The 12,911-nt window shown below is 39.5% G+C and overlaps 1 protein-coding gene and 1 long non-coding RNA gene across 7 annotated transcripts in view; both read left to right on the top strand.

The window, feature by feature from the left end:
* The first annotated feature begins 2,167 nt into the window (after positions 1-2,167).
* LOC118562988 lies at positions 2,168-4,005 on the top strand. The gene is made up of 3 exons (XR_004930943.1): positions 2,168-2,263; positions 2,753-2,927; positions 3,517-4,005. It is a non-coding gene; the product is annotated as an uncharacterized LOC118562988 (long non-coding RNA).
* Positions 4,006-8,142: 4,137 nt separating this feature from the next.
* espn (espin) overlaps positions 8,143-12,911 on the top strand; it is a 64,542-nt gene continuing 59,773 nt past the window's right edge. For 4 of the 6 annotated variants that reach the window (XM_036136022.1, XM_036135999.1, XM_036136010.1 and 1 more), the window contains exon 1: positions 8,143-9,173. In XM_036136022.1, coding sequence (XP_035991915.1) covers positions 8,874-9,173 — 300 coding nt within the window. In that variant the 5' untranslated portion in view covers positions 8,143-8,873. The remainder of the gene's footprint in view (positions 9,174-12,911) is intronic. The other 2 variants (XM_012877266.3, XM_012877262.3) reach the window with 1 other exon arrangement.

The following is a 12,911-nucleotide window of genomic DNA, read 5'->3' as shown; positions in this document are numbered from 1 at the left end:
AATTCATCGAGGAGCAATGCAATGGTCCACAGTGAATTTGAGTGAAGTGAGAAGAACGACATAGGATTCAGAATAAAGGCAAGGTAACTGAGGGATGGAGACTAATTAACACATGGGGAGCTAAACTAAGACACAGAGAAACACTTAACCAAGGGGAAGACAAGCAGAGATCTACAAGTAATAAACTAGAACACACAGGAACCACAGAATACAAGCAGAAGTAAACCTAAACGACCAAACTAATAAAGCAACACCTCGACAACACAAACAATACTAAAATTATGAAAACAGAGACATAAAACAAACCCAAATACCTCATGTGTTTTGATCTGTGAGGTTGTTCTGGACCAAAGCGCAGACTGGAAGGCAGCATAGTAAGTTGAAATATTTAATGAAACAAAAGTAAAACTTACAGACCAGGCAAAGGAGCATGAGACATCAAACAAGAGCAAACCAAAGACTTGGACAGGTGAGGCATGAACAGGAACAGACGATCCAGCAATAATGGGGGAAAGAGGTGAGTGGCATGAAGGATAACTAGCGGACACAGATGAACTGAATAAGTTGGATTGCTATGGTGGCAGAGCTGAAGGAGAAAGCCTAATAACACGAGTGGAACAAGAAAAACCCAAATATAGAAAGAACACGCGAATAAACTGGAAAACCTATGAAAAACATGAAAATCCTCAACACCATGACATAAGGCTCATAACACATTATGGCTTATATCGTATCATAAATATTGCTAAGTCGAGTTCCATTGTGTCACGCACTGAACTAGAAATTGTCATCTGTGCATTCTTTTAATCACATCTGGAAGACTTCAATTTACTTTTCACTTGTCTTAAAAAAAAAACTTTCTTTGACAGGCTTTTGGCTAAGTTTCATGTCATCTTGCTAGTTTTTGAGCGTCACTGACTGCATAATAATTCCAAAGTTCACTTAAAGATTCTGGTTTTGATTTTTAAGGCTTTACATTGACAAGTTCCAGAATGTATCCATGAGCATTTAAATCCTTATATGCCCATGTTCATGGGCTTCATTGAACACAACCTGCTGGTTATGCTCTGCACCAGGCTGACAGGATAAAGATAAAAGGAGACAAAAGGAGAAAAATGAGTATTTGGTGCTGCAGACTCTGGAACTCTCTTCCATGAGCCTGAGTGGAATCAGTGGTCTCTTAAAAAGCAGCTCAAAACGCATCTTTACCAACTGGCCTTTCAATTTGTTACTGTGGAGTTTCTTTTTGTTTTATCACTGTATTTTTAGCCTTATTAAAGTACCTACATATTTTACATTATACAGTCTTCTAGTGGTGCAAAACAAAAACGTCTGAAAACCTTTTCTTAGCTTTTGACCTGTGAACCAACGCCATAACGCTTCTGCTGCCACAAAGGAAATTAAGGCTTTTTTTTTTCTGATGTAACCTATGGCATCCATTTGACGTCACTTGATTCAGTCTAAGCTCCGTTGGCGTCTCATTAATTGACGTGTTATGGGACAGGAGAGGATGGGTTTGCTTAGAATTTCAATAAAATGCCCAAACATAAATCTGATCATAATGTGTCTGGTAATTTTAAGTTGTTTCAGATCTTATCGCATGACATTGGCGATATATGAACATATTTTAAAAGCTTTTTGCACTACCAGGCGAGGCTGTTTATGACTAAAAGTCTATATTACAAACACTGAAGCATTACAAATGAAGAGTTCCCTCTCAGACTTGAGGGTAAAGAATGCCTTTCAAACGCTGAATGTAAAGACATAATTGTCTCTAATAAACTATATTCCAGACGACGAGTCACTGATTGGATCCTTTGTCTTCATTAGAATTTAAAAATAGGAACTCCATTGCAGCGCAAAGCATCGTTCTTGAGCGTCGTGTCCATTTTTTAGAGGCGGCGAGTATTTTTGCGCATTGCCTGATGGCTCAGACAGGATTTGAATGCCCAAGGACGCCTCACCAAGCCAAAAGCCAAGCTCAAAGCTCGCATCTGGTCATGCAAATTTTATTTTGTTTGTCTCTCCTAAACTTCTACGAAGGTAAGCTGTCAGCGTCGCATGGGCTTCTCCACCAATGGCTGCAGTTTCCATCACTGACAGTGTCTTTACCCATGCGCTTCAGAGCGCGATCCAAACATTCCCGTCAGTCTCTCTGCTGCTGCCGATGAGCGCGGTGCGTGAATGGTGCACCGAAGCTGAAACTTTTAAGCCTGCTTCTTTTTCTTTTTGTCAAAGTATCGTAGCAGAGCAGCCCTGTGAGGTGAGCAGCGGTTTACAAGAGCGTGTTGGTTCCTAATTGAGGGGAAATCATTGTCCGGCCATGTCAGGGGCACGAGGACAGCACGAGCCTCATGGAACAATGGCAGCAGATGGCTTTTTCCTCTCCGCTAAATTATTTTCCATGTTACAGAGACGCAGGAGCCATTAAGAACTGTCCGAGGGGAAATCAAAATAGTCCACATAGAAATGTGCGCGTAAAAATCTCCAACGTATATTCACAGGCCGTGCTTTAAATATCTAAATCGTCTTAGCATCAGAACAACTTCAATTCAATAAACAATGTTAATTTTACTGCAGTGTGGAAAAAAATCTTATCATATAATATTCAGATTTTCTGTTATTTCAGTTGTATTTTTTTATTTAGTTAAAACAGAACGGATCCACTGCGAAAAACAAACACAAAAAACACATAAAAACTAAAATAAAGTCATTTTTATTTTGTTATTAAATCACCTTTATCAGTGCACAGGCTCAACTCAGCAGCGGGCGTGGTCTGCGCGCAGTGTCCGCCCACAAAGAGCAGCGTCCCTGTCACTGAGCCCCAAACCTCATGGTGTAAAAACGGCGCTCAATACAACTCGGCTGGCAGCATGGAGCGACCTGCAGGACACATGGACAGCTGAGCTGCCACAGCGCAACTTCTGGTATGTTTTTTTTTTTTTATTATTTCATAAAAGATGTTATTTTAAAATGTTCCTAATTTGTGTAGACAAATAACAGCTCTGCTTATTTAAACCAATCATCATTGGCTGTGTGTGTATATAATATCTAACCCTGGTAATTCGTGATTTGATTAATGATATTTGTATTAGTAGTATTAATATTATTATGTATTATTATTGAGCTTGTTGTTTTTTTTATAGAGAAACATTAATTATGACTTTTGAACACCGCATACAACCTCTCCGTTTTATTTCACATGTAAATATTAACTATAATCAAATCATTGTTCGTTATTATGATTAAATGTAGTGTAGAATACTTTTTTATTCGCACACTGAGAGAGCACTGTCCCGTGGATTTGAAGCCATTCTGGAATATTTTGCAGAGTTACAACACGTTTCCTTTTTAAATAAATCAAACCATGATCTAGTCAATCGCGTCATTATAGGTTTTAGCTCTTTGTGTTGCAGTCTTTAAACGCCTGTTTATATATAATTGACCTGTTTCTGTCTGCCGGCTGTTAATGAGTCTGGGTGTGAGAAAGTCTGACCACAGTTATTCTCATTGCAGCTCACGGATGACTGAGTCGCGGTCTGAGGGGCATCACGGCTGAAGGGGGAGGTCGAGGTCACCAAAGAGGTATATTTGTGTTAGATCTTCAAAAAAATATGCTCAGTTCCTTCAGAGAAAAGAAAAGCTTTCATTGATTCAAGTATTAACTCACCGGGATCTGTAAAAAAAAAAAATAGAATTACAACATATTTGTGGGGGTTGAATAATAAACCATTTAGTTATTCAGAGTGTTTTAAAAGGTGCCGTCAGAAAAATAATGCAATAACATTTGATTAATTGTATTTAGAAAAATAGCAGCGTAATTCAAATGATAAGTATTTAGTTATCTTAATTATTAATTTAGTGCTGATAAAAAAAACATTAATTCAATTTACTTCAGGTTATTATTGTAATACCAACTGAACAAATGTCCTCCCATGTCACTTAAAAGACAAACAGACAAGATGGACTAAGGAGGAAAGGGAGGAAGGACTCCAAAAAGGATCAGAGATAAGACACAAGGAAGGAAGGAAGGAGGGAGGGAAGGAAGGAAGGAAGGAAGGAAGGAAGGAAGGAAGGAAGGAAGGAAGGAAGGAAGGAAGGAAGGAAGGAAGGAAGGAAGGAAGGAAGGAAGGAAGGAAGGAAGGAAGGAAGGAAGGAAGGAAATGTATGAATAAAGAATATTTCTCTCTTGTGTGTGTTGCTTCTTTTAATTGCTCAATAAACCTTGTTTTGTGTGGTGTGCTTTCTTTTTTGATCAAAAACACATCAGTGGGATTAATGTTGATTTAAAGTGTGTTTTTTATATATAAATCTGCAATTTTGCTGTTTCATGGAGGATGAGATTTTCAATGCAGTTGTATTAAATACGGTTGTACTTCGTCTTCTTGAAACGGAGGTTTACGCTGTCATAACTATTACTTTTTTCAAACAGTCGTCAAAGATTTACGTGAGTCGTAGGCCTACGTCATAAAATTAATACAAGGGCTGTTAAAGATGAAATCGTGAAAACCTATTACTCCAACCAAGATTGATGGACGTCTGTTTGCACGCGCCCCACGCAAAAGCGTGACACGCGCCAACCGACTGGGGGTTTGCCTGCATGTGAGGAGCTGTTCTGCAGCTGCTCTGTAGATTTATCTCCAGACATTATTTCCGGACAAACGCAATTGCAAAACTGGGACACTGTGGTCACAATTTCATAATAATCTACAAATAAAGAAAATATTTTTTGTGTTAATAATGGCAATTTTTAAAAATCTAAATATAGGCCTAGTTATAACAGGTTCCAGGTCTCATTTAAGTGCTAAAATAGCGATAAAAACGGTTGCAAAATGTAAAATATTGTATAACTGGTATATAATGTTATCAGAGAGCTTTGTTTTCATTTAGAGACATTGTTTAAAGCCACAATCAAAAACCATCACATGGGTCGTTGACGTTCAAGAGGCCTGAACCTAAGCTGGGCGCGTCCTGATTTGAATGTTCCCGCGCAGGAGCAGATGTGAACATACAATAGATATGGGGCCCACGCGCAGAATAATTGAGTCCAATTTGAATAACAGTCGCACGTCTGACGCGTGCGAGATATATCCTGGCTTTCCCAGGCTCGCGGTGGAGGAGGAAAAAAGCCGTTGGCAGCCCCCCCCCCCCCCCCCCGCCCCCCCCCTCCCATCCCACCTTCTCCAGTTCAAAAGGGAATTAACTCTTGGCTGGTTCAACGTCTGTGGGAAGATCTTTTAAGACCGCTGAGAAAAGACTCCACTGTTAACAACACTCGATAAAACTGTAAGACAGCAGCCATCAAACGCAGCTGCATATGGTCCGGCTTGCTTTCAAAAATAATGCTTGAGTCAATGTTTTCCCTGTTTTAGGAGACGGATTTTGACTGTTAAAGGCGCGGTACATTATGATACAATGTAATACAAAAAGTAACATTTTGAATTATTGGTCTTTACTTTAAAATTATTTTATTTTGGATTTATAGTGAGAGAAAGCAAATTGGGTGAAAATACATAATACAATAAAATAGAATAATTCTATTTGTCCCTCAGCTTACAACTTTCCAGCATGCACAGCAGCAAAAGCGATGGAGAATGATGGAAGCACTCAGATAACAATGACAACTGCAACAAAAATAATTATAAGAACAACAATATTTTTCAAAAACTACAATAAACAAGAATAATAACTGGCAAAGCTACATAGTAATGAATAAACAGGGAATCTAAATCCTAGCATATCACTTTAGGAATAAAATGTATAGGTTTTGCCTTATGCATTTGTTCAAAAAAGAGTATGTAAAAAAATACAGAAATCCATACAAGAGTTGTAAAAAAAAGCTTACTTTTACTTTGCATGTTCAGTGTTGTTATACAGCCTAACAGTACGTTGATTTGGCTGAAAAGACTAAGGAAAACAATAGAATCAACTAAGCATAAACGCCATAATAATGTGTCCTGTTATTTACAGAATACCCTCCTTGCGCCATTGCGGGCCATTTGATATTCTGGGTTCGGGTGCGTCTTATGTTGCGCTCCCCCTTAAAGCCTGTTAGAGGTCCATTATTGCCCACTTCCTCTGGGGAATTGTACCTATCAGTCCGCTCGTGGGAATTTCCCCCCTCCCCAGCCTTCAAAACTGGCGCGCGGTGTGTGTGACAGTTGGGGCCGTGCAACAGATGGGACGGCGAAGCACGCGCCAGGCACGAGCCTCTCCTCTCCACCCCGCCCCACCCCTCCGTCCACAGGGAAAGCAACCGCATAAACAGCTTGAGCGGAAAAAATCAATCAGACTAATCTGAAAGGGGTGCCGGCGTCACACCAGGTGATGCTAAGAAGATGTTGTTTTAAACGCCCACAATATATCAATAATCAGCAAACAGAAGTTAAAATATTAACAAAACGGATCTAATTTCGTGCGCGTTGCACCTCTATGTTGCACCTATTTGAAATTTTCGTTTTAGGTCCTTATCAGAAAGTATGTACAGCAAATATTTATAATATTGAAAGCAGATTTAGCCTTGTAAAGTTACAAGAAATTAATAAAACAGTAGGTATAAATGTATAACACAATATATTGACAATAGGGAGTGTTTGCATTGTTGCCCTAGCCTATCCTTGTTTAGTCGATTTATTGTAATAGGCTACTCATCCGCTTGTCTGGACCACAGATCGTTTACAGTTACTTTGTGTGCCAGAAGCAAAAAAGTTAGGTACCACTGTTGGAGATCACACCTGGTACTAGCCTTCTCTTGTGTTACTCCATATACAAACCATGTGTGAAATGGTTCATCGGGCTTATTAAAACCAAATTGGGGGACATGACCGTCCAACAATTTTACAGGTGAACACTACAGGTGGACTTTAGAATGTGAGGCTTCACTGCCACCATTTGGTGAGGAAAAGTACTGCTGTTATAGCAGTACTGGAGCTATAGCAGGGTAAAAAAAAAAAAAAGGGGAGATGCACTAATGAACTCCATAGATGTACATATTGTAAAGTAACATCACCCTTTTTTATTGTATTTTACAAACCATCGTGTTTAACATCATTTGAGGCCTGGTTGGGAGATACTGTACTAACCAAAGAAAGACACAATGAGCACATTTGGATGTATGGGTACAGGTACAGGTCGAGTGACTCAATTCAAAATGTCATGTTCTTTGTACGAACCGGTACGATATAGAGTTTATGGCTGATTAAGGTTAAAAAAAAATTACTTCTGTCACCACACAAGATGTGCACGTAAAATAATTGCATCCTCTTCATGACTAGCTCACACACTGAGCATATTTTGTTGTTTTGTATTTAAGTAACTGTATTCTTTAACAGTTTATTACATCTTAAGCAATCTGTAGTCTGCCAATGCAGAGTTAGTGGTTTTCACAGTGAAACTGTGGTATTATCAGCAATCCAGTAAAATAATGGCTTACAACATGTTACTTTACAATACATTCTCAAAAATTGTAAGTCAGCATAATTTACATTACAGTCATATTGCCTAACAGAAAACAACAGGGCAGACTTCATCAACAAATTAAATACAGTTTTCCTGTTAATTCAATATTTCTGAGTCTTCTAAGTCATATTATTGTGAATAACATACCCTGAAGTGGCCAAAAGTGGCTGTTGGGGTTATTATATAAGTTTTTGTAGGAAGAAACTGTTCTGGGTTCTTTATAGGTCAGAAGATGTACAGTACTGCAAACTGAAAGTGCTGAAAATTTATGATATACAAAATAAATACAAAATAAAACAAAAGACATCTGAATTTCATTAGAACTATTTTATCACAATATAAGTGGAGCAGCCATCTGGAGCAAAAAAAAAAAAAAAAAAAAAAAAAAAAAAAAATCCAACAATATTGTTGGCAAACTGTTACAGTTAATAATACAGCCTGATTATGTGACTTGTCACTACAGAAGAAGATAATACATTTTAATATATACGGCTATTATTTAAAAATAATTATTTTGTTAGAACTAATTCTACAAAAGGCCACCAGATGGAAGTCTACAATGCGCAAGCCGCAGGTGTTCAGCATCTTAATGCAGCATTTATGTTGGTGAAGTTTTGCAAACGACACTGGATGTTTTTGAAAAATAAATAAATAAATAAAGACCATAAAACCATCTCAAATCAGCATTTAGCTACAGATAGACAGACACCCACGTTTCGATCATTGTTTTCACCAGAGCCAACTTCCAGCATCTTGGTGCGTACTGCTCCTTTAACATGTGAGCCGATTTTCAGGGAACAGCAACTTGTTACAGGCTCAGCGGTCCTCCCCCTTCTGGATTATTTATCAGGCGCTCAGTCCCATGTCGCCATCTGCTTTAAGAAAAAGAAGAAGAAAAAACGACAACAACAACAACAACACCCAGACTCTTCGAGCCACATGATAGGAGACATTAACTAGAAAGAAAAACAGTAATAAGTAACGCACAATTAAAAAAAAAATCAAGCAGGACTTAGAAGGTCTTATGCAACAGGTGATCAGGAGAATCCTGCTTGTCAGGCAGAGCTGAAGCGGATAACTCAGCCAGCAAACAGAGGTTAGTTCATTTATAAATATGGGAGAATGCGGTGAGTTTTATTTCAGCATGTAAAAAAATAAAATAAAAAAATAAGATGATGTTATATATTTATTTCTGGGACGGAATCCGCTCATCATCGCTCAGTAAAGACCCATGGAGCAATAACTAAGCCCGTCCACAGAATTAACCCGGGGACTGAGATGATCGGAGGCTTTATGGGTGCAACGCTGCTAACCACCCGGTGAACTCGCTCGGGGGGGCGGGGGGTGGGGGGTCAAAGTAGGCAGCCGAGAGAAGGAGCCGCCTTTCCCCGCAGCAGCAGCAGCCTGCAGCAGCCATGGTGGCGGAGGGCGACAGGGCGCTGCTGGCGGCCCGGCAAGGGGACGTGCAGACGCTCAAAGCGCTCTTAGCCGCGAAGGTCCTGAGCGGCGAGGTGAAGGACGTGCTGGGGGCTTCGCCGGTCCACCACGCAGCCCGGGCCGGGAAGCTGACCTGCTTGCGTTTTCTGGTGGAGGACGCAGGGCTGCAGGGCAACTGCCTGGCCAACAACGGGGCCACTCCGGCGCATGACGCGGCGGCCACGGGCAACCTGGCCTGCTTACAGTGGCTCCTGACGCAGGGGGGATGCCGGCCGGAGGTGAGTAACCTGAAGCAGGCAACACTTCAGTGCTGTTCATTCTGACCTGACTTTAACTCCATGGGAGATTATCATTATTCATGTGACAAAAAGACTATAGATTCACATAACGGTTAATAAGAGACATACAGTTTGATTTAAGACATTGGTTCTCAAATATTTTGGTATAAGCAAATAAGAAGTAGTCCATCATGACTTGGAAGGTCTGTTGGCTTTGCATGTTTGGTTGAGCCATATCGTTTACATATTTACTCTGAAGATAACGTTTCAAAACATTTCTAAGTTGGAAAAAAAAAAATAACCCTACCGCCTAACCTGAAGTCAGATTCCAAGTGGGAAAAAAACTAAACTAAACTAAACCTCAGAATACATTACAGATGCCCTCCAATCCACACTCTGTGATAGCAACAAGATAAACAGTTCATTTATAGTTTTATTATTTGTGTTTCAGTAACAATGTTACACATTATTCAGTCTCCTTTAGCAAACAAGTAACTAAGTTACTTGTACAGCTATAGAAAAAGTATGTTTTTAGCTTGTATTGCTGTTACTAATTGCGTTGGGCACTGAACACATACATTAAAATATATCTTTGATTTTCTGACTTGGAACTGAAAGTAACCTACGTTGGTTTATTCCTACATCCAAGTTCCAACTTCAGTAGTAAGTAGACCACTTCATAAGAACAAACCGGAGCTTGCTCCTGGTTCACTGTAATCCGCTCCAGTTCATACTGGGAATTTATGGCTGTTGGAGCCTTTTAGTGCTACATCACCTCCAAGTTACCTTGCAAAGTACCGTATTAAGTCACACTGCCCGCTGCTAAAATACAACTAATGGTTCTTCTACCAGAGTTTGAGAACCATGGATTCAGGACATTCTGTTTCACATGTTAGACTGCTTTGTGTTTTTATATAGATTACATCTCTCTCCCTTCTGGTGAGAGAACCACAGACCAATCTGTGGTTTTGTAAATGCTGACGATAACTTCACCCATTATGCTGACTTCCTGCAAAAAGTTAATAATCACCAATGAATCAAGCATTAGCTGATGGAGTACTGTCAGCTTACCAGACGTTTATCTGTGATGTTTGCTGTACTGACTTTCAATGATCCCTAAATCAGCCTAAGATATGTTGTATATGAATACATATACCAGTGGAGTTCATTCGTTGAAGGGCCATTGCCCTCTTTGGCAAAAAAAGAGGAACCAACCTGCTATTTGGCAGGTGGTCATAAAGTTATGCCTAATCAGTGAAAATAAGTTAATGTTCGTATAGCTGTCATTAGCAGGAACACTGGCTACACAGACCTAAACTGTTTTAGGTACTAGCCTACTTTGAATTTGGGTGTTTTTTTGTAGATATTTATTATTATCATCTACAAATGATGGTAACAGCTCTTCAAATAAACGAACACCTTCCCTGAGGCTCTTCTGTTGTAGTTTTGGTTGAGTACACAATAGAGAAGCGGCTGTGAATAAAATAAATTTTCAGCAAAAGAATACGGTATAGGGCAGTCAAATTAAGCAAAACATGATTTCTGTGTTCCATATATACGTTAGAGATTTATTCTAAAACTGACTTGAGTACAGTTTGCTTTGTAAAGTATCCCAAAATGGCAAAATGAAAACCTGTTTTAACAGATGGTCTCCAGTCTTTTCTCTAGACGTGACACTGGGGATTCAAAGTTTGGTCTTGTTGAATCATTAAAATTTGCTGTTCCTGCTCTGATAATCTCTTAGGTAAAAAAAACAAACAGGCAAGAATGCACCTTTTTAGTGTCCATCTGGCCATTGCATACTAAAGATCTGTTTGGTGGCGAACACAAACCATAAACCTATGGTTGGTTTATGGTTCCCCGATCTCCACAAGGGAACATCAGAGTTCCACATTGGTGACCACTGGGTTCTTGGTCATCTCTCTGGCTAAGGCCCGTCTTCCCTGACTGTGTTCAGTTGGGCAGCCGGATATAGAGAGGTTCATGGAGGTAAATTATTTTATTTCTGAATAATGGAGACCATCCATCAATTGTTTGCTGCTTATCTGAGATCGGGTTGGGCGTTCAGCAGCTCCAGGAAGTCCAATACGTTCAATGCTGCAGAATGATTTTGTATCCTTACCCAGACATGTGCTTTGACGCAGTCTGGTCTGGGAGGTCTACAGACAATTCATTCAATTTCGTTGATTGTTTTTTTTGCTCTGATATGCATGGTGAACTGTTGGATCCTGTATAAGTGTCATCCATTCCAACTCATGTTCAACCAACTCAGTGTACCACCAGTGGACTCCCATCGAGTTGTAGAAGCATCTCAAAGACAGTCACAGGAAAATCGGTCAATCTGAGCTCCATTTCCAGTGTCATGGCAAAGGGTGTAAATACGTCTATGTCTGCTATCTATGTTTAAATGTTAGTGTTTTAATAAATATATTAAACATTTGGTTTGAAAATGTTTCATTTTGGGTTGTATTGCTTAATTTAAAAAAAAGAAAGGTAAGTTCTGGTCAGTTGTAGAATAGGCCTGTTTTTTTTTACCAAATGTGGAAAAAGCTAAGTGTTTGAATACTTTCAGGTGGCTTTGTACATACATTCAGGATTAGAAGTGCATTAAAATATGTGCAAAAAGTTAATAATTATGGACAGTCTGATGTTACCACGGTGATGAGATATGCAAATCTTAATTTGCATACTTAATATCCTTTATACAACACTGACAGTGTCTAATGAGGGTCACAAAAACATAACATCAGCTCAGTTGATGTGAAATATGGCAGCGTGCTTGGCGCTACAATGGTTAAACCCTCACATGGTGACTTAAACCCCGTGCTGAGTCAGTTACACCATGTGTTCCCAGTACATGCATATTAATCCCTGTCAATAAAGAGATCCAGCTTGTGTTTCCAAAAAGTTTTACTAAATGCTGTGGTAAAGGTTAGACGTTTAGTTTTGCTTGTTTGTCACTTAAATATTTCAGAGCGGCAATCCGTTTTGAATATCAGACAAAGATAACTACAGTAAAAGCAGATCTGACTGAAATTAAACAGTTAATTTCAGATGTTAATATCCAGACCAATCTGACTGTATGTGAAAATATCACGTATCTTCTTGTTAAATCATGAATGACCCGTGAAACAACAATTTCCCTCTGGGATTATTAAAGTATTTCTGATTCTGATTCTGATTATCAAAATGTGTTTGGTTCAGTAGCCATACCCAGGTCTGATTACTGCCAGACCCGTATAACCAAGAAATCAGGCTAAAAGATCACAAAAACCAAACACATCATGCTCAAGACATGTGAAACAGACTCATTGGTAATTATCACAGATTGAGAGCCCTTATGCACATCTAGAGAAAAGATGGAACATTGGTGAACCTTCCCAGGGGTAGCTGGCCAACCTAAATTAATACTAGCATCACAAACACACCCATAAAACCATCTGATGCATTGCACTGGCGGGTGTACTAACACATCGGGCATAGAGTTAACACAAACCTTAAAAAATGGGGGCGTAGAAAAGTTCTTTGGATGCTTTGATCCTGCAGGACTTGGATGTCTTCTTGCAACCGATGGAAGTAGGAATTCTGCTTTCCCCCAAAAAATCCTGAAGGAGGTTGCCCGGCCATCAGTTCATGATTTTAAGATTAATCACACTTGGGTTACACGGCAGGACCACAACCCAAAGTGCACTTCCTCTGAATGTCCCATAAGAAAATGAAGGTTCTAGAGTGGTCTAG

Source organism: Fundulus heteroclitus, chromosome 1 (genome assembly GCF_011125445.2).
Source record: "Fundulus heteroclitus isolate FHET01 chromosome 1, MU-UCD_Fhet_4.1, whole genome shotgun sequence".
Classification (NCBI taxonomy): domain Eukaryota; kingdom Metazoa; phylum Chordata; class Actinopteri; order Cyprinodontiformes; family Fundulidae; genus Fundulus; species Fundulus heteroclitus.
Note: the sequence above shows the minus strand (reverse complement) of the source record. Positions and strands in the feature narration are given on the sequence as shown.